Source organism: Spodoptera frugiperda, chromosome 27 (assembly GCF_023101765.2).
Source record: "Spodoptera frugiperda isolate SF20-4 chromosome 27, AGI-APGP_CSIRO_Sfru_2.0, whole genome shotgun sequence".
NCBI classification, from domain to species: Eukaryota; Metazoa; Arthropoda; class Insecta; order Lepidoptera; family Noctuidae; genus Spodoptera; species Spodoptera frugiperda.
In genome coordinates, this window is record NC_064238.1 from 3,192,231 (window position 1) to 3,213,876 (window position 21,646).

The 21,646-nt window shown below is 34.7% G+C and overlaps 2 protein-coding genes across 2 annotated transcripts in view; one reads left to right on the plus strand and one right to left on the minus strand.

Annotated features, from left to right (window-relative positions):
• LOC118263886 (CD151 antigen) overlaps positions 1 to 21,646 on the minus strand; it is a 162,599-nt gene that overhangs the window by 96,587 nt on the left and 44,366 nt on the right. The window lies entirely within an intron of this gene.
• Positions 838 to 1,782, plus strand: LOC126912621 (uncharacterized). Its single transcript, XM_050705627.1, has one exon. The coding sequence runs from the start codon at positions 838 to 840 to the stop codon at positions 1,780 to 1,782; it is 945 nt and encodes a 314-aa protein (XP_050561584.1).

Genomic DNA, 21,646 nt, shown 5'->3' on the forward strand with positions numbered 1-21,646 from the left:
GAGTGAAATGTAAATATTTTAGAACACTAATAATTCATGCTAAATTCCACAATTTCGCAAACAAAACAAGAACTCGGTATCTACGAGAATACATAGAATGTAGTCAAAACAAAACAAAAAAACTCAATTAATTTTCAAATCATACTTACATTGAACGTGATTTTTTTGTTAAATGACAAAGAAAACCGCTTGCTTTTGTTGCTTAGGCATTGTTAATAAATTATTATACGTGTATAAGTATGATGTAATGAGAATGTGATAAATAGCGCCACCTGTCGGACTAAGTATGAATTACTGGTTCCTCGTTAACTTGCAGTCAAGTATTGAACATAATTGACACTTATTGCCTTAAGATTGAATTCTATTTTCCAATGTAAGTACCAGATACTTCAATTACTTTAAGTGACGTCCGTATTTCATTAGTATTGTAGCTTAGAATCGGTAAAAGTTGGTAATTTCGTTTGGTAGGACTAGCTAGGTCCTTTTGATCGAAAATTGTATTTTACCTGAAAATTATTAGGTACTTTCAGGTGATTTGATTTATTTTATTGCCATTCACAGAGGTAATGCTACCCGTTTTTGGGCATCCTACCTCACGACTTTATCATCTACCGCCAGCTCTCGGTGCGAACGGACGTATTCAACTGTTTCGTTTAAAATATTAACTAGAATTAATATCCCGGCTATTAGATTTTATACCTTATTTTTAACTACGTTGAAGTTAAAGTTAAGTTACGTTGAAGTTAATAATTCACAGTGCAAACAAATATTTGCCGCATTCTTGTATTATCGGGTTTACCACAGACCTCTGTACGGACTAGACTCGGAACTTGAAAAATGTCACGAACACCAGGCGAACATTCGAACTCAGTTCCTGACCTTACTTCGGAGAATATTACTCGTCGCAAGCGTGGCTATAACGACGACCTTACAGAAGCTTTGGACCAATTCAGCTACAAAATGATTGAGAAATGGAACGAATTGAAATTGGAATTCACTCAAGAAATATCTGAGATAAAGGATTCTTTAAAAAATCTTAACGAGACCACCAATGAATTAAAATCCGAGATAAACCATATTAGAGAAGAATATACAAGAATGCAAAAAACTGTACAAAACTTAGATATACAGCAGAATGATACACAAAAAGAGGTAATGTCGCTACAAAAATCTATGCAATATCATAGCGACGAACAAGACGACCTCAAGAAAAAAACAGAATTACACGCTAAGAATATACAAATCATTAGCACACAATTGGAAGATGTAAGATGTCAAAACAATAAATTGAAGTCTGAGCTGAACGAAAGAGAGCAGCGAGATAGATTGCTGAACATAGAAATTGTTGGAGTACCCGAACTTAAAGACGAAGACCTAAGTGGAATCATTTTGCAACTGGGAAAACGTACATCTTTAGATATAAAAATTGAGGATATTGTACGGGTTAACAGAGTTACACCTATCTCGAAGCAAGATGGAAGACCGAAACATATAGTCGCGAAATTGAGTACTCGTCAACTAAAAGACAATCTAATCTCGCAGACTCGAAAATGCCGCGTAACAACATCAGATTTAAATATACCAGGCAAAGTCAGCCCGGTGTTTGTGAACGAACATCTGACAGTTTCTAACAAAAGTCTCCTAAAGAAAACTAAAGAAGCTGCCAAATTGAAGGAATATCAATACACTTGGATAAAAAACTGCAGAATTTTCGTAAGGAAGGCTGCTACATTGCCTGCGATCCCAATCAAGGAAGAAGAGGATTTAAGAAAAATTGTATAGCTTCAACAATTCTAAAGCAAAACGGTAAAACTAGCTTGGTATTGTATTTTTTTCTAGTATTTTTTTACTTATCTTTTCTTATCCACCAAAAAATATTATTTAACAATTTTGCATATCAATTCCATATTGTAGTAATACAGGTTGTTTGTACTAACATTAATATAACACTACTTGTCCTATCTAAGCGTTCTAAGGTCTATGTCGTATTTTTTGTTCGAGCAATATCTTTGTATGGTCGATGCTTACACCTAATGTCAGTTCGCCTGATGAGTGTGCGATCTTTTGTGAGTAACTTGTACACCATAGATATGATGAATATCTGTTTAAGTAACTATCTATCGCCTTATTTAACTATAACAAAAGTGCCTCATACCATTTTAAAGCTGTTGTTTTTGACAAAGTCAACCATGTCTAAACATGGTTTGCTTTGTCAAAAGTACCATCGTAATTTAAACTTATATTAATTTGATATTATAAAGTATTAATTAAACTGCCGTAATATAACTAACCAATGTTTTCTAAAATTATTATGATGCACTCTGTTGCTACTGGGAGTGCACGCTACTGCTATACAACATTTAGGTGCACATTCATCAAGCGTATTGGGTTTGGTGTTTTAGTAGATATTTGTTGTTGGTATTCGCCGTGCGACTTTTTAACGAGATACCTACGAAACACTTTTATCAGAATAAGTTTTTATCACCTACCCGTGTGCAACATTATTTCATCCATTCCATTTGATGATTCGGATATTATTGTACTTGGTTTTAATTGGACGTTTTGTTTTTTTTATATACATATTGTCCGGTGTAAAATGCAGATATTCATTATATACACACCTACTTACTTCTTAATAATAAACAAATACATACTCGTGTTTTTGGGCAAATGGCAATATTTATAAATATTTTATTTTAACGTTGACTCAATGATACATTATTACAGATTTGAATAACTTAAATGGCTCCGAATAAATTAAATATTTATTATCAGAATTGTCGTGGATTGAGGTCCAAGACAATGCAATTTAAACAAAATTTATTAAGTAACGACTTTGACATAATCATTATCACCGAAACCTGGCTACATGACGGTATTTTGGACGGGGAATTATGTGATACTAGGTATGACGTGTTCCGTAATGATCGAGACTTAGCCGCCACTGGCAAGGCTACTGGTGGGGGAGTTATGATTCTCTCACGACACAGTCTTGGCGCATGGAGTGTTCCGCGTGACCTAAGTACAACTACAGAAATCTTAACAATAATAATTCCGGGCAAAGCGGTATCCGCAAGTTCCGATCTTTACGTTAGTGCTGTTTATATCCCGCCAAATGCTCACACTATACCCTTAGACATAGACTTTGTTTTAAAAATCATTACGGCAACTATTACCCAAAATGCTCGATGTAGGTATTTATTACTTGGTGATTTTAATCTCCCGTGTATAAACTGGCATTCTAGTATGCCGATATTCCTGAAGCAGGGCTCTTTAGAAGTACAAAACGCAAGTATGCGCTTGGTAAACGAACTAGGATTTCTAGGTCTCGTGCAATACAACGCCTTAATGAACCATAAGGGTAATACTTTGGACTTGGCGTTTTCTAGTTTGCCACTAGAAATTAATGAATGTTCATTTCCTCTAACAAAAATTGATCTAGCACATCCTGTATTTACTCTGGAAGTTCTTGACTTAACAGTTTCTCCGTTTACGGAACTGTGCAAACCTAAACATAATTATCGAAAAGCTGACTATAACCTGTTAAACGAATACTATGATAATATTGATTGGCCATCGGCCTTGGGTACGGGCTCAACCGAAGAAACTGTTAAAATATTTTACAATATTGTACAAAAGGGTATCAATAAGTTGGTTCCATTAACCCGACGGTCAGGTAATCGGAAATATCCTGTATGGTACAGTAAGGGACTTATAAATATAATAAAGGAAAAGTTTAAGGCACATTCACGTTGAAAAAAATATGGGAACTTGCGAGACTACGATGAGTTTTCATTACTACGAGCAAGGCAATGTTTAGAACAAAAGAAGTGCTTTAATAACTATGTACAAGCGGCAGAGTTTAACGTTAAAACCAATCCTAAATATTTTTGGACTTATATCAAAGCCTTGCGAGGTAGTTCTAGCTATCCAAAACGTTTAACATACAAAAACGTTTGTTATTCGGATGGCAAAGAAATTTGTGATGCATTCAATGATTTTTTCCACAGTGTGTTCAGTGCTCAGCATAGTAGTTACAGTGATAGCTCTGAAAATTGTAATGATACAAATTGTAACACAATCATTAGCCTGCAGGTGTCCCTACAAACTGTGGAAGGATCATTGAAATCCCTTAACGTGGATAAGGGCGCTGGCTGCGACGGAATTCCTGCAGCTTTCTGGAAGGGCTGTACGAATTCTTTGGCGAAACCTATACACATTATTTTTAATCGCTCACTAAAAGAAGGCATCTTTCCGGAGGCGTGGAAAAGAGCCCATATCGTCCCCATACATAAAAAAGGTACGCGTGGCAATGTTGAAAACTACAGGGGTATTTCTATTTTAAACATTTTAGGGAAATTATTCGAAAAAATAGTATACGATTGCATTTATCCGTATATTGCTACTGGAGTGCCTAATACACAACATGGATTTATGCGTAGGCGATCAACTACATCAAATCTGGCATGTTTCACAAGTTATCTTCTCAAAAACACTGATAGGGGTGGGCAGGTCGACGTGATTTACACCGATTTTGAGAAAGCTTTTGATCGTGTGGATCACGTCATCCTGCTCAACAAATTATTCAGACTGGGTATACGCGGCGACTTATTGCGGTGGATTAAATCATACCTAAATAATAGATCTCAGGCGGTAGTAGTGGGTGGCTATCGGTCAGATTTTATTGAAATCCCTAGCGGTGTTCCCCAGGGATCCCATTTGGGACCCTTATTTTACAATGCTTATCTATTTGATATCCATGAATCTTTCATAAACTCAGAACATTTAATGTATGCAGATGACAAAAAAATATTCCTTAAAATTAAAAGTATTAGTGACTGTGAACTTCTGCAAGCAGATTTAGATAACTTAACGAAGTACTATAACACTAATAAAATTACTGTAAATGTTAATAAATGTCAATGCATTAGTTATTCTCGTAAAATACACCCCGTTAATTTCCAATATAACTTTAACGGTATCATTATAAATAGAGTAAAAATAGTACGTGATTTGGGTGTCATATTTGACAACAAATTATCGTTTTCAGAACACATTGATTTCATTACATCTAAGGCTTTTAAAAATCTAGGATTTGTTATAAGATCATGTAAAATTTTCAAAGATGTTGGATCTATAAAATCAGTTTATTTCGCATATGTACGCAGTATTCTTGAGTATGCCTGCCCCATTTGGTCACCGTTTTATATTATTTACGTAAGTCAACTTGAACGACTTCAACAAAAATTTGTTAATCACCTCAACTACCGTCTCCGCAAACCTCCTATGTCGTACCAACAAAGTTGTAATACACATGGTATGCTGACCCTTGAACAGCGTCGCAAGATACTTGAGATGTGTCTGCTATATGATATATTGAATGGAAATCTCGACTGTGCGGACTTGTTATCACAGGTAAAATTTAACACACCTCAACGACGTACTCGCCACACTCCAATGTTATACGTACCAATTCATGCTACTAATTACGCACAAAATAACGTTGTTACGCGCATTGTTCGAACTCACAATACTACTTTCAAAGACATAGACATATTTACTTATTCTAAAAAAACATTTAAAACTCGATTGGTAAAAGCTCTGATAGACAAACAACCTGATGCAAGAAATTATAAAATCTAAAAAAAAAAAAAAAATATATTATTTTATGTAAGTATTTATGTTTAAAATATTATGTATATATATATATATATTGTAAAGATGACAGCGGTGCTTTAATATGCCGTACTGGACGACATGTACTGGACCAGTCATACGTTTATATGATACAATAAATAAATTCTTTGGTTGCGGTTTTTTATTTGCATCGCTGACATCTATTAGAAATTTTAAGAGCAATCTAATAATGTATAAGTGACTGTTTACTGTCCGTTTATAAGCCGAGTTATACCTAATTGTAATGTTATACTAAGGGAAACCTGTTATTAGCCTTACCATAAAAATGTATCCATATTGTTGTTTTACCTACTGTAACGCTGTTGGTTTTCTTAATAAAATAAATAAATAAATAAATAAAGGGTTTTTGCAAGCAGTGCAATAGTTATTCATTACACTTACCAAACTTTTACCAATTTTCATAGCTTAAAATACAACGACATTTAATCCATTTAAGTTATTACCTAAGTACCTAACTGTAGTAAAATAATGTAGAATGGGAGTACCATTGCGTAGGTTGTATATTTGTGGGAGAAGCTCTCGTGACGGGCACCGGCCATTTGAGGTCAGTTAATGAATATTGCGGTCGCTGATGAGCTTACATTGAACAACGGTGTTTAGGTGTTGATATAAAGGAAGGACAAAATAAGGGAATCATTTAATTAGGATATTTTGTCTTATTTTTAATGGGGAGTTTCTAAAAATAAACTGAGTTAATGTTTGTGGTGTGTGAAGGTTGGTTCTGTTTTAAGATGTTTTTTGTTAATTTATATTTGATTAGATTCCAGGTATAATTATTTATGTCTGACAAGATTCCAGATTTTCCAGACACAAACTTTTTTTTCTAAATCCCAGTAGGTTTTGTTTCAAATCGTTAATCGACTAGTGACTCGACGAACCTAGTGATATGCAGTTATCAGCACAGTCGATGGTAAATGATGTTAACAACCACAATTATAATCATAACAAGCATTCAATCTACCAGAAACATAACGACTTGGTCAACGAAGTTGTTGGCTATAAATACATCATTATGATAAAATGATCTCAGTTTTTCCAAAGCTTCGAGCGCTAAGCTGTTTTTTACGACAAAATTAACGTGAAGACAGGAAAGATTAATGAATAATCCGGAGCGGAAGAGGCGTCGCTCCAAACTTCCGTAACCTCTGGGAACATAGAAAATAAAACACCCTGTAGGTAGAAGTACGAGTATAATCGATGGTTTCACATCTACGGAGCCACAATGCAGTGTCGGTGCGGAAAAAGTGCTCTTTGAATAAATTTAAAAGGACCTTTGTTTTCATTTAATTCCAACCCTCTTCGTTTTTTTCGGGTTAATTAGCTGTAGCGTGATTTCTCCCTAAAACCTTTGCATTTTTTCACCGTGCCACTGGCTTAATTGACCCACCATAGCGCAGTTAACACTCTACTTGATATTAATTACCCCGGAAATTTTTCAACTTTTCGAATTTTCTCATTCCGCCTCGAGGATTATAAGTCACGTTTTTTTGTGAGAGTAGGTATCTAGAGACAACAGAACTTTTTACAATACCCGGCTGCAGCGTTAAAAGTTTTATTAAACGTTTTACAGGCTCACCGACCCACAACTTGGTCCCTTTGAAGTAATCTCACATAATTTATTTATAGATTTTGCGTCATCATTTTTACGGAGCACTGAAAATGTGGTCACATCTGTCATTTTTTCCATGTTTCCTAAGTGGTTAGTTGTAGCAATCATAGATAAAAAATATAGCTTAATAAATAGATAATAAATAATATAGGTTACTCATGGCCAGACGTGCTCCATCGTAGACCGCATCATCACTTACCTTATCATATTTTTACTTAACATCTATTTTTACTTAACACGCTGATATTAAAAACTGCTACACCTGGCTAATGTAATAAGTCACCAATTTGCTCGTTTGTATGAAGTCAGTGTGCGCTTTGAACGTGATCTATCGCCGAGTGGGCTCGCCAAATGCCAATATCCGGACAACATAGATTATCGCGACGAACATAGGAACGTCTTTTGTGATACATGTGTGAAGTGTGGGAGAGCCATGCTTCGGCACGAATGGGCCGGCTCGACCGGAGTGATAACACGGCGTCACAGAAAACCGACGTGAAACAACGCTTACGTTGTATGAGTGAGGTTACCGAAGGCCCAATCTTCTCAATCCCTAATTCCCAATCTCCCGATCCTCCCCAATAAGCCCTACGTAAACGCCTCTGGTGTCCTAAGCGATTGTTCACCATCAGGTGAAACGTCTGCTCGTTTATGTTCCATAAAAAAAAAACATGAATAATCTTTTTGTTTAGCGTAAGAGAAGCTCAGACCTAAATGACCTCGTCGACTCCCACAATAATAATTGACAAAAAATAACCTGTATTATTTTTTATGATGTCTGTCAAAATCTCTTTGACTGAGTATAAAAAGTATTGTATTGAATAATGAAGATTATGATAGAAATTAATCAATGTAGGCAAACGTTTCTATGATTGCCGTCTATCCCACGCAGGCGGATGAGCTAAATAAACATAGATAATAATATGTACGAACTAAGATTCAAAGATTGGAAGATATTTGCTTGTATCTATTTATAGATGGTATTGTTGTTATAATATAAGAATAAATATACATACACACATTATTAATTTGAGCAGATCTTCTGCTATACAGGATAATTTCTTTTGTGTGGCAAAATTTTTATATCTTCATCTATGACGGTAATATAACACGTTATTAAAAAAATTAAAAACCCGAATACATAAAGAAAAAAACGTTCAAAACGATTTTTCTATCTTAGAGCGTACGACCATAAAAATTGTTTTGCATTGGATATCTTTCATCGGCCTAACTTGAGATATTCCCGAAAACATAATTCGACATCGAAAACTTTTCGCATTACAATCACAATTGCCTCAGATACTTTATTCTAGCAATATATCCCCCAACGCGATGTAAAATACAAATTTTTTTAGAATTATTAGTACATTCTTAGGTACTTTAAGATTAAGTTTCTTTTATTATTTTTTACTTTTTAAAGGGAAATTAAGTTTTTGTGTCACCGCGGGAAACAAAAAAACAAACTTTTTTAAATTTTTAATTTTATTATAACTTTCTTGAGACACACTGAATTAATTGCGATTGTCAGTAGCATCGCGATAATGGCCACGTTGTATGTCGCGGTATAATGCTACTCATGAATATAAGCCTCTAGCATGGCTTGAAACTAGTCGAGTTCCTTATCAAACAGTTACGTGAGTAAGCCGATAATATAATAATTTATGTTTTTGTCTGTTAGTTATGGTAAATATTTACTTTAATATGCTAATTTACGGTCCTTATACAATACAATGTGTAGATCCGTACTAGAAAGGTGTTCTGTAAGTAGATTGTATTTAGATCAACGTTCCACAGATAATCTATAAATCTTTGACCGCATAGTAGCTGATATAAATCAAATAATACAGCTGGTAAAGTGTCATTATGTGACAAAAACACCCACTACGCACATCAAAGTGTTAAAATATGACACTCATTTACTGAAAAAACACGCTGTAAAATGTGTTAACTAAAAATAAAACGTCACATAACAGATCAACCGTCACCAAAGTAACCCAAAACTAATTCTTATTTTAGCCAGTCAGCCTAAAATAGCCCATACTGTTTACGTAATAGAACTCACACAATTTGCCGTTCCATCACGGAAACTTGTCAACAGCTAACCAATACATAGTGTTAGAAAAGCTAATTTGCTTTCAGCTGCCCATAACTTATAAAGTTTGCCCATTCCTGCCCGGGCATTAATAGACTGGCTTGCCCGAGATAATATTGTGTCCACTGCCCACTACGATTTAAGAAACTTTCATCGACACAAATCAGACTTAATGTTTATGTTTTTATACAATATTTCATGGTTTATTGTCCGTTAAAATATTATTTGTATCGATATTTGCTGAGTAGATTGTAAGTAAATAGGACATAATGGATGATATCTAGAAAATACTACGAAACATAATGTAAGTATCAATTATAATAATAGGTATTGGCTCTGTAGAATATAATCAATTTGTAATTTTACTTGATAGAAATATATGGTTGGTTGCCAGAGAATGCCATATGGCATTAAGCCCGTCTTTATGTAACATCATATTTCATTTTCTGTACCTACCTAAAAAGTCTAAATAAATAAATATTGTGTCTTACGTCACTGAAGTTATGAGATGAAATATCTAGTGCTCTAATGTTTTACACGTACGTTTCCATTTCATTTTCCGACTGAGAAGAGATTAGGGTTACGAGTACGACCAAAGGATCTTACTAGGAGCTATTTATATTAGTCTTATTAGTGTTTTGCTCTCATATCATCACACATCAACAGCCTATAAGTGACCACTGCTGACCAAAGGCCTTTTCTCACACGGAGAAGGTTTGCGCATTAATCACCACGCTTGCTCAATACGGGTTGGCGATTTCAAACTTATAATTAGAAATTATAAGCTCAGGTTTCCTCACGATGTTTTCCTTCACCGTTTGTCAATTGTGTCTAAATAATCTTAGAAATTACATATAACTCGAAAACAGTCACATTGGTACTTGCTGCTGGTAGGTTTCTAACCCTTGTGCATAAGAGGCGGGCGTCTTAAACTCCGGGCTACCACGACACCAGATTTTTACAAGTGCCTAAATTGTGGCGTAGTTCAGGTCTTGGTTTATCAGATCATTATCACCATCATACCCTTGACAAAAAAAAACATAACATTTTAATGGTCATTCCATATCTGTAAAGCATTGCGGTAAGTATTAAATAATCCTTTCTAAAATCTGGTACAAAATCTCAGCTCGCTAACCGTTCGTAGTCAGCTGTATCCAAGCGATTTAGTAACCGCAAAGCTAGCATTCTGGCATTACCGCGTCAGTGAGTTAGCTGTTGGCATGTTTCATTCAGCAACATATACTTCAACCTGGATACTTAACTTTACCACTAACTATCCAGGTAAGATGAACTATGTTCACTTATTTCTACAATCGAGTAACTATCTATTTTGTTAGACTTTTAGACTATTGAATAGTAATTTATATTACTGATTTTTGCACGCATCTCTACCCAAGTTATTGTGATAAACGCTAACCTAGGTTTTATGTGTGAAAGAGCCATGCTTCGGCACAAATGGGCCGGCTCGACTGGAGTGATACCACGGCCTCACAGAAAACCGACGTGAAACAACCCAACCTAACGCAACGCACTTGTAACGCCTCTGGTTTTTCGGTTGTCCATGAGTGGCGGCGATTGCGTATCATCAAGTGATCTGACTGCTCGTTTGACGGCTTATACAATAAAAAAAGTATGTTCCAGACTCTGAGCAAAATTTTATTTATCCTGTCTATTGTTTTTGTGCATACATACATCCAAACATATAAACACACCTTTGAATATGTAATATTAGGACATATCAATATTACAAAAAATAAAATCTGCAAGCGCACACCGAGTAAAGAGTTTTAATAAACGATCGCATAGTTTATCATTTTTTGTTCGTTCGACCGGCCATTGACATGTCAGCTTAGCAAGCAACCTGTTGATTAGCTAATCGGTTTACACTTTGCTAACTGCTCACTGTATACACAACATACATACATAATATATATATGTATAGTCATGTACTTAAACGGAACAAAGGTGCGACAAAACACATTATTAATTTATTTTTGTTATGTTATGTTTTGACTTGTTTAACAAGTATTGGTTATAAGTAGATGTCATTGGTACTGAAGTTAAAACCCTGAACGGAACTTTTAACATAAAAACTGGAAAAAAGTAGACGTTCCATTTAAATATATATATGTGGATATGCGAAATAAAACCGTAATTTTATGTTTATTGAGTTGAAAAACCTTTAAAAGCAAAGTAAACAACAAGATAATACAAAGAGATCTAATGTTCCTGGTTACTGTTTCTCAAACCATATGCCAAAACAAGGTCTGGTAGAAACCGAACGATATAAAAGTGCTGATGGCTGCTAAAGTTAATAACAATTTACTGCCACCATTAAATAGGTTAAGAGATCATCGTAAACAGAGTTTGTAGTAAAAACTTTACGTGTTATGGGGGTTTGAATACCTATGGTCGGTAAAAGGCGACCCAGAGTGTGCTATAGACTTTTATTGAAGTCAATTTATTGTGAATGGCGCCCGACACTGATTTCTATGAGACAATAGTTGGGTAGTTGTGATTGATTAGACGAATTATTTTTAAAATTTAAGGATGGAAAACTAACAGTATTAAAGAAGATATTTCTGTATATTTTTTTAGCTTTTCTTTCAAGTAGTACTTTTGACTGCACCTTCGGTGTTGTGGCTGGGCAACTGGCTGCCGTGCAACGTGTAGCGGGTTCGATTCCTGCACGAAGCAACTCATTGTGTAATCCACAAATTGTTGTTTCGGGTCTGGGTGTCATGTGTATGTGAACTTGTATGTTTGTAAACGCACCCACGACACAGGAGAAAATCCTAGTGTGGGGCCACCATGGAATAAATAGTAGATTCTGTATTCTGTGGGCAAAAAAGTACTTAAATAATATTTTATTGCCTACTTTGATCATCGATTCCAGTTTATTTTGAAAAAGAAATGTTTAGAAGGCGCTTTTTCTCTAATCAAACAAAACACACGATTTCGATTCTTATCACAGGTACAAGGTACACGTGAGGTAACAAGGATTCTGCTATCCGTCGGCAGATTGTAACAATGTGTGGTTTGTCCTCGATTGTACGAGAAGCTGAACGTAAACACAAGAAATGGCAGACGGCTTGCGGCGTAAGGAATACCCGCTTCGATTTGTTTATTTGTTTTATACTTTTCCTTCTTTATATAGAAAAATACTATCTCTTCTTCAGACGTCCAATCTCAACCTGAATAGAACGAGTGCTTTCAATTTGAGTAAAAGTCTTTTAAGTCATAGAATAGGAGGGACGTTTCAGTACTGGACGTGTCTCTTTCTAGGTATTTCATTTGAGCGGAATGGAGAATTTTAATGAATAGTTAAGTAATTAAAATTCGTACTATTTAGTGCATTGAAGCGTTTTCTTATTTAATTTAAAGCAATATTAATGGATCTGTTTACAAGAGGTTTGAATGAAGACTTGAGCAATAACAAAATTTGTCCCGACCATAGATATAATAAATGAAGAATATTTCTGTGGTCCCAACCCTCTCAACAATCTTCTGTTCTGTAGACATATTTTAAGTTTGCTCGTAAAAAACTTGTAGTACCTAAACGAATAAAATGTCTGATTAAAATTATAATATTTTCATACCATTTCATATAGGTAAGTATGAAATGTGTTCTTAATCTTAAGCACTTACCATTCTCATGAAAAAAATAATCAATAGAAATAATTCGACTAAAATATAACTAACCTTAGTTTTCTACTCATCTTTAATTATACAGCAAATAAATACTTTTCCAACTAAGTAATTACTTTTCTTTAAGGTTCCTGTGTGATGTCTGCTAGAACAGAGGACGTTGAGCAAAAATTGCATTTTATTTGTTTTACTACCGGCTGGCCACCGGTCGCACACATTTACCAATTGGACGCACTTTAAAAGGGTGGAAGAGAGACGAGTTGTAATTACCTGCTCAGTATAAATAAGTACTAAATAAAATTATGTGTATAATGTACGATGCACTATTACAGCCAACCGGAGAATTCGGACAATACTTGCCATGTTTTAGAAAATTGCTAAATGTATACTTGATTGATTAAGTTACACTTAGTTAGAATTGGGAATTTCTGCATTAACATTGAGATTACTTTATTATTAAGTTGAAGGTTTTACACATTTTTATGAAATACTTATGTTAACGGAAGGCTGTTTGTGAGGATTTTGTTTATATCTTGTTAAAAATATTCAACACACGGCTGTGACGAATAAAATATACATAGGTTTCGGTATATGTATATATTATATAGGTCTTAACATTTTTGATTTTTGGGCATCAGGATTTTTGGACTAGTTTCAGGTTTCTTAAGGAAAATTCAAAGACATTAAGTTAACTAAAAGACTGAATCTCATCAGATTCTAATCAAGAAAAGTGTATTTCTTTAAAATAGTTTTCCAAAATCACATCGTAGTCAATCCTCATAAAATTTTGACACCAACCTGAATCTTAAAACCCAGTATCGTCCCCAGGATAGTACAGGAAAAATAAAATGGAGCAACTTTTTGTCCCTAACTGTATATTTCACACGTAACTAAATTCGATAACGGGGGTATAAAAGATTGGTTCGTGTGAATGAATATGTGTCTCTCTGGGGACGGCCGGCGTATCCATGTTTCATAACACTATCAGAGCCTAGATTATTTATTTCAAAATCGATGCCTTTTGCAATAATTTATTATTGATATTTTTTAGATCATTTTCAACAGACTGTAGCGAGTCCACTGTCTATGGGTCTTCTAGAAAAGAAGAGTTTACTTTTGGTCGATATCTACGCTTGACAAAAACGCTAGGCGAAAAGAGATCGTAGTTTATAAGGATCGGTCTCTTTCCCGTACTTAACTTTTATAACACCCGGGTGAAGAGAAGGGATGGGAAATAGAAGTATTTGTCCCATCTACTCTACCATCCCACAAGGCAATATTTTAGATATGAACCAATTATTTATTTCCCAGAATGTTTTAAAAAAAAGAAATTGATTGAAAGCTTATCGACTCTACACGTGACCAGAAGACTGGCTATTTCTTCGATCAGAAAATAAGCATTGCCATTCAACGTGGCAATGCGGCCAGTCTTCTGGGAACGTTCCCCAGTGACAGCGATGCGGACGAGTACTTTGACATTTAAGGAGGATTTTTTCTTGCTTTAGTTTTAGTTTATTTTAAGTTGTAAATATTTATTTATTGCTTGTCATTTAAGTTCTTAATTTCATGGTAACTATACATTAACATAATGACTTTGTAAAAAAGTATTTTGTGATGTGCTACCATGGTTTTGAGACTGGGTAACTCAATTATGTGAAAACAGTGGAAAGGTAACAGCAAAAATGCGAATATGCTGACAATTGAAATTCAAATAAGGCTATTCTTTGGGGATACCTATTTTTGGCAACGAGGGCTGTTTCATGCGGCAATTGTTTTCGTGCAAAACTCAGTGATCCTATGGGTTTGGACATTATATTATTTTAATAGTATGTCGATTAGTAGATACATGGGTATCACATAATATAGTAAATACGATAATAAAACATAGGTGAATAGTTATTTTAGCAAACTCATATATTATGAAATGTTAAATATAAGCTCGAAAACAGTCTAGTATATACTAAGCCGGTACTAACACATTAGGTAAGTAATCCTTCCTGAAATTCAATACAATCGTAACATATTAATGTTTCTTGGAGCTGCGGACTGCCTAGCAGGTTACTGGGGCTCTGGCTCGAAAAACAGGAGTAGGAACGGGGTGGTTTTTAGTCAGTAAGAGTCTGACACCCTCGCCTCGCCCAAGGCGTTGAATTGAGAAGACATTGAATTAATTTCCTCCTCAAAAAATACATATTAATATGTTTATTGAATATTACTTATACCTACGTACATAAATAACATTTTTATCCAATAAAACTGTCTATAAGGTAACTAATACCATAATAAGTTGACGCAGTTAGGTGACCATTTATCATATCGCTGCGTAACGCAATGAAGTCACCATCACTGACAATATCTTGGCACCACGCCAATCGTGTCAATTCACTTTATACTTTATTTAGTGTGCAATAAAGTGCTAACTGCGTTAGTTTCGATAAAGAGTTACGACTTGTTGAAAGTTTGTCAATTTAAATATTATGATTATTGGATTAATGATTAAATTGAGTTAAGGATGTTTGATTGAAAAGGCGCAGTGTACCTGAAACACATTTTTAGGGTTCCGTAGCCAAATGGCAAAAAACTGAACCCTTATAGATTCGTCATGTCTGTCTGTCCGTCCGTCCGTATGTCACAGCCATTAATTTCCGATACTGTTGGTTGATGTATTCTGGTAACCGCTATTCACACTTGTTTAAATATACTTATTGAGTAAAATTGGTAAAAGATCTTAGAAAGTAGTACTGAAAATCACTAACTAATACTGTTCTTCAAATGACATAATGATATAAATATCCCTGATCAAGAGCTTACTTCAGAAGATGACAAATAAGTTTAGGTACTGGATTATACCGTTCCTAATAAAGTGACACAATAAAACAAAGATAGGAACAATCAGAATGACAAAACGTTTTTCCTACTCCGATATATGTCGGAATAAAGAAATGTGACATCTTTTAAGATAGTAACACTACGAGTATTTTGTTATATTGGTTCAGGTTTGTTAGGGGCAAACGTGTCGAATTACACAGGAGTGAAAGAAATGAAGAACTGGGTCAGTGTTTTATAAGGATTTAGGCAAAGAACATGGTGGATGAAACGTGTGAATAAATAAGAATGTTGTGATAAATCCCGGTCGACCCGTGGTCTGATGTTCACAGACAAAACATCTTGTTTTCTATTCAAGAAACACGTACTGGCGTACTTAGATACATTTATTGGTTACTTAACGCCGTCCTTAGCAATTGTTTTTGGAACAAAATTGTTACTAAGGAATAGCTTAAGTACTTAATCATTAAATATCTTTAAATACGGAATGAAATGTTTATGCCTTAACCTTGTACCTTTTTTTAGGCGAATTTGTTCTATTTTTGTCTTCTAGGCATTCGCTGTATTTGTATACTCACATTAAGGCAGGGGTTCCCAACCTTTTCTTGATCAAGACCATTTTTTTTAATTTTTGTTACTTTTTTCATATGGTCTCACATTAGATTTTTCCAGAATTGTGAGGTTCGTCCTCATGAAATTATGAACAATTTGATTATTGAAACCAGTTGATTCTCTCAGTTATGACATACATTTTATTTAAACTTTAACCGTAGTTAGACAACAAAAATATATATCATGTTGTCTTGTGTATTTCGCAAACCATATTTTGCCTTCTACGGATCAAAGTTTGGGAACCACTGCATTAAAGTAAATAAAATTTCGACCTCTCTTTCATACGCCTTAACTAGGTAAGTAAATGAAATATCTTACTTTATATGAGATCTCTTATTTTCTACTTAAATACACACACATATAGACGAAAGTAATTTTAAGGTAAGCGTCCACAGACTCGCATCGTACGCATCGGACGCATCGTACGCATCGGATTTTAGTTTTTCTTGTATTGAAACTCATACACTATACACATATTCTCATCCACTGATTCGCACCGCACGGAGCGCTCATCGGCAATGCCTACATGCGATGCGTACCTATGACGTCATGTGCGTAATGCCGATGCCAAAAATCCGAGCGAAAGTGGTATCGGTAATCCGATCGCTGTCGATACAGTGGACGCAGTCTGAAAAATTAATCGGTTTAATGCGATCTGTCCGATGCGTGGGATGCGTACGATGCGGGCATGTGGACGCTTACCTTTAAATTAATTCCAGCGAAAAATATTTTTGATGTTCAGATGAAATTGAAATGATGAATTACCTGGAATTTATTAATAGAACTTTGAAGACAGAAATCTTAGGTAGTGTCTACCTTAGACATGAATATTTAGAAATGTTCCAGATAGGTTTCAAGGTAATATTATATTTACAAGACTATCTAGTTCAGGCCTACTTAGCTACATAATAAATATTATTAACATAAATAAATAATATATTTCTTTTAGTAATAGAATCCTGAATAGAATCTAATACCTAGTCCGAATCGAGGTTTGTTCTATGGCGCATCAATCATCATTAATATTATCTTAGCCTATAAACGTGGTCGAAGATAATCTATTTATCTCCCTTTCGATCAAAAATAATGGTGATTGGTGAAGGATTAGGACCATTCACAGTTCACTAAACCCAATAGGAATGATGACGGGGTATGAACATTAAAAATCTATTTAATCCGTCAGTTAGATAATGAAAAAATATTAGACACGTATTTTTTATTTTGTCATAGGTATAAGATAACAATACTTAGATAAAACGAATCAAAGTTTAGGAGTGGGGGCAAATATGTCATTTCTACGTATAAAATGTATCTAGAAGTGACGTCACGTGGTATTTAAAATCGATATATCTTCGAAAGTATTTATTTCCGTAAGAAAAAAATACGTATCTAATATTTTTAAATAATCTACAAGACGGACATTAAAATAAAAATTTGTCATCTACCCTATTAACGCTAAACACATTTAGGTACAAGCAGACAAGTTATTTTTCGTGGCAAGAATCGGCAAATTAGTCGCTGAGATCGAAATTAAATGTCGTCGTATGACGCAAGACTTTTCACGGACTCGCAAAATCGGATGGCGAAAAATATCTCGTCGGTTTAGACATCATTTGATTTTTATCTTCTGGAAATAAATGATAGCACTGTCACCTTATTTAATAGTTTTGTTTACTATCATTACTCAGCTTAGTGTCACCTCGTAAATTCGGAGATTTTATTCGGATCAAAAGTTTTGATAACCTAATAGTCGTAATAGTCATTTAAAACAGACTAAAAAGCAGTAAAATGGCTTACGATTGACACCACGTTTTATTAGGAAATCAATTATGCAATTGCAGTGTGGAATGTCTTTTTACACTTACGTTTTGCATTGCATTTGAGAGCTATTAGGAGTGGTCAAATCAAATCTAATGAAAATGTTTATGACAGGTTACATAAAGGTCGTAAGTAATATGTGCTGTTGCGGTGATCCACGAACAAAGTGAAATAAAATTATAGGAAGAATAAGAATCGAAACGGTTACAATTAAAAAAAATTGCACCGTGCACGATGCACCTAAAAACAAAACACAAGAAAAAACATGAAAAATTAAAACAAAAACTAAAATTATATAAACTTTATAATACATCTTTTTTATAATAATTGTATAAAATGCATTTCAGGAGAATATTTCAAAAACTAGTGAAATAGTTTAGAGTCGTTAAAAAATACATAGAAAATTCTAACAGTAAAATTTTATTAGTTCCAAACATTTTTTATCCTTTGTTCTAAAAGTTCATATGGTAGGGTTTTGTGTCGTAAAACGGGGTTAAAGGGAATTGTTTGTTTATGCATGCAGATGTCGCTTCGATCATAGCGAGTCTGCTCGCTTTACTGAGGGTTATCAGTGTACCAAGCAAGAGAAGCAATCACCCGATAAGCTATTGAACTATATTTTTGCGTTCCAATATTAACTTTATCGCTATTGTTATAAAAATCCATTTTCTATGTAACATATTTTCTGTTTTTATTATACCTAGGTATCCTATATGTTTATTACATTATAGTAGGTATATACGGATAATTGAAGTTGTCTAAAAATATCAACAAATACGCAAAAATCTTCTAAAATTCAATTATGCGATGGGTGATCTCGAAAGCCTTACTCAGAGGCAAAATCAACAAAAATCCTCTTGAAGAGTTCTTCCTCGTTTATCAACAATACTGAACACTCAGCTCTTATCCATTCCATACCCTCCGTAGGTATATCGATTCTCATTTTAATAACAGGCAAAATAATGAAAAAAAAAACTCAAGCTCAGGGTTGTAAACGTTAGCAAAATTATAATAGGGTCGCGTAAGCACTTTGTTCGTCTCCGATTAGATTGCGATCACCATACGATGGGCCTCACGTTCGCTTTAATTGGTATCTGAATGTTTTATTCATATTGTTGTATGTTTACATTACGTTTGTGGGTGAAATTAAATGTATGTTAAGTATCGAAGTGGTTGATATTGTTTACTTTATCACTGTGATGGATGATAGACTTTTAATTTGTATTCAAAATCTTTAAGGAAATTCTGCCTAGATAGAGACATTGACTTTTTTTGCTCCCGTCTTGTTTGAGGCGAGAGGGGTGTCAGACTCTTACTGACTAAAAACCACCCGGTACTATTCCTTCTTTTCGAGCCGAAACCCTGATAACCTGGTTAGGTTGTCAGCAGCTCCACAGGACAACATAGACTAGAATTAGGCTTTCCTAATTCTAGCACTATTGCACGATAGTCGTATAAGTTCTTGTAGCTTAACGATAGACACGGAAAAACTAAAAAAAATCATCGTCATACTACGCTAGTTTAACTGCAACTTAACCAACAGAGGTATTGGCTATAGTACAGAATAGCAAGAGTAATTTTGGTCCGGTCCTAGTTTAGGAAGTTCGGGACAGTTTTACTAGTTTGTCGATACCAAAATGCCGAATAGCGTCACGGAACCTGTAATTGGAACTGCTTAATTACCGAAAACCGAAAGCGGTTGAACTACATACAAACCAACAGGCGAGAAAGGTATTGTGAGTTCAAACAAGCAAAGATAGTATAAGTAATTGCCTTTTTCATTCCAAAATTCATTCAAAACAATGTTATAACGAATAGATAGTTTCGCTTGAGTCTAATTAAAAGTCATGTTTGATACCCGTTAGACCCATTTCAATATAACCCAAAGTTCGCCTCCGGACGGACGGCCACAAACAAAATATATCCTTTTCAAGCCGTCCAAAAGGTATCCCTATACAGAGAAAATCAAATATTTACCTTCAACTTCATTATTAATCTCCACTCATCAAATTAGAAGTTGGTTATATTAAAATGTCTGACTCAGAATGTTAATTTCGATGAGTTAAACAAAACATGTTTAGATAGGTTTAGAATCAAACAGTTGAGTATTTCTCATTTACTGGAAATTGAAATGACTGCCTCGTTGGTCAAATGTTCGCAAATGTCACTGCCGGACAAGGTGTCCCGGGTTCGATTCCTGGGTCCGGCAAAGTATTGCTAGGCTTGTTTCAGATTTTCGAAAATTTCTCAGTAGTAGCACGGAGTTTGGAATTGTGCCCAGTATATGGCAATAGGCTCACCCTGTATTACATGGGACTTATAACACAAATGGTAAAAAGTGAGTGTACATTGTACAGTGGCATTACGTGCACCTCTGCCTACCTCTTTGGGGATAAAAGGCGTGACGTTGTGTGTGCGTGTGGAAATAATAAAATATAGAGTCAAATAATATCTACACATAAACAGTGTATGCCTTGTTTTCTCATGGGTAGGAGCAAGATTTGGTAGGGGTATTCATATTACCTACTAGTGAGAAAAGAAACTAAATCAATAGCCCACTATAATTACTCGATATGGAGTAGGTATTATGGTGGAGGGTACAGAGGATTTCGAAACTTATGCTTTTAATTTAGACGTCAAAATTCTTTACTCATAAAAGTCATAGGTAGTGAAAGACTGTCTTCATCTATAAAGACTGTATTCATTTCTGTGTACACAGTAAATGAGAAGTTCCAAAACATTAAGGAGTGTTAATTTTTTCTTATTAGAAATTATCTTTAGGAGGCTCTATGTGAAAGTGAAATTAATAAGGCTACTAAAAGGTACGGCTACCCTGAAAGTTAATTAAGTGCCTTTATGAAACTTTACGGTTTTCTGAGTACAAGAATTTTTGAAATATTTATTTAATTTTGGTATTTATATAGATTTACCTACATTACTTTATATTTAGCTTTAGAATTTGTTAGTAAGTTTGTCTTTGTGCCTCAAATTACAATAGAACAGTTGATACAGGGTTGTTACAAAAGTTTAACTATCGCCCTTCGTTTAAAAGCAGATGGTAGTTGCTTGTCGTAACAACAAACTTTTAATAACTCTACTAAATACGTATATATAGATATATATATATACCTATATATCACGTCACGGTCACGGCGCGAATTAAGTTTTGATTATGAATTAGAATCAATGCACGGTTTCGTGCCATCGGCCGTCGCACCATGTCCATGACACATCATCTCAGCAACCGTGTCAACACAACGGGCTCAACTACGCCCCCTTCAGCGACCTAACCGAACTATTGACTCAAGGATATTATGTCATTGTCATCATCACTTACGACTGCA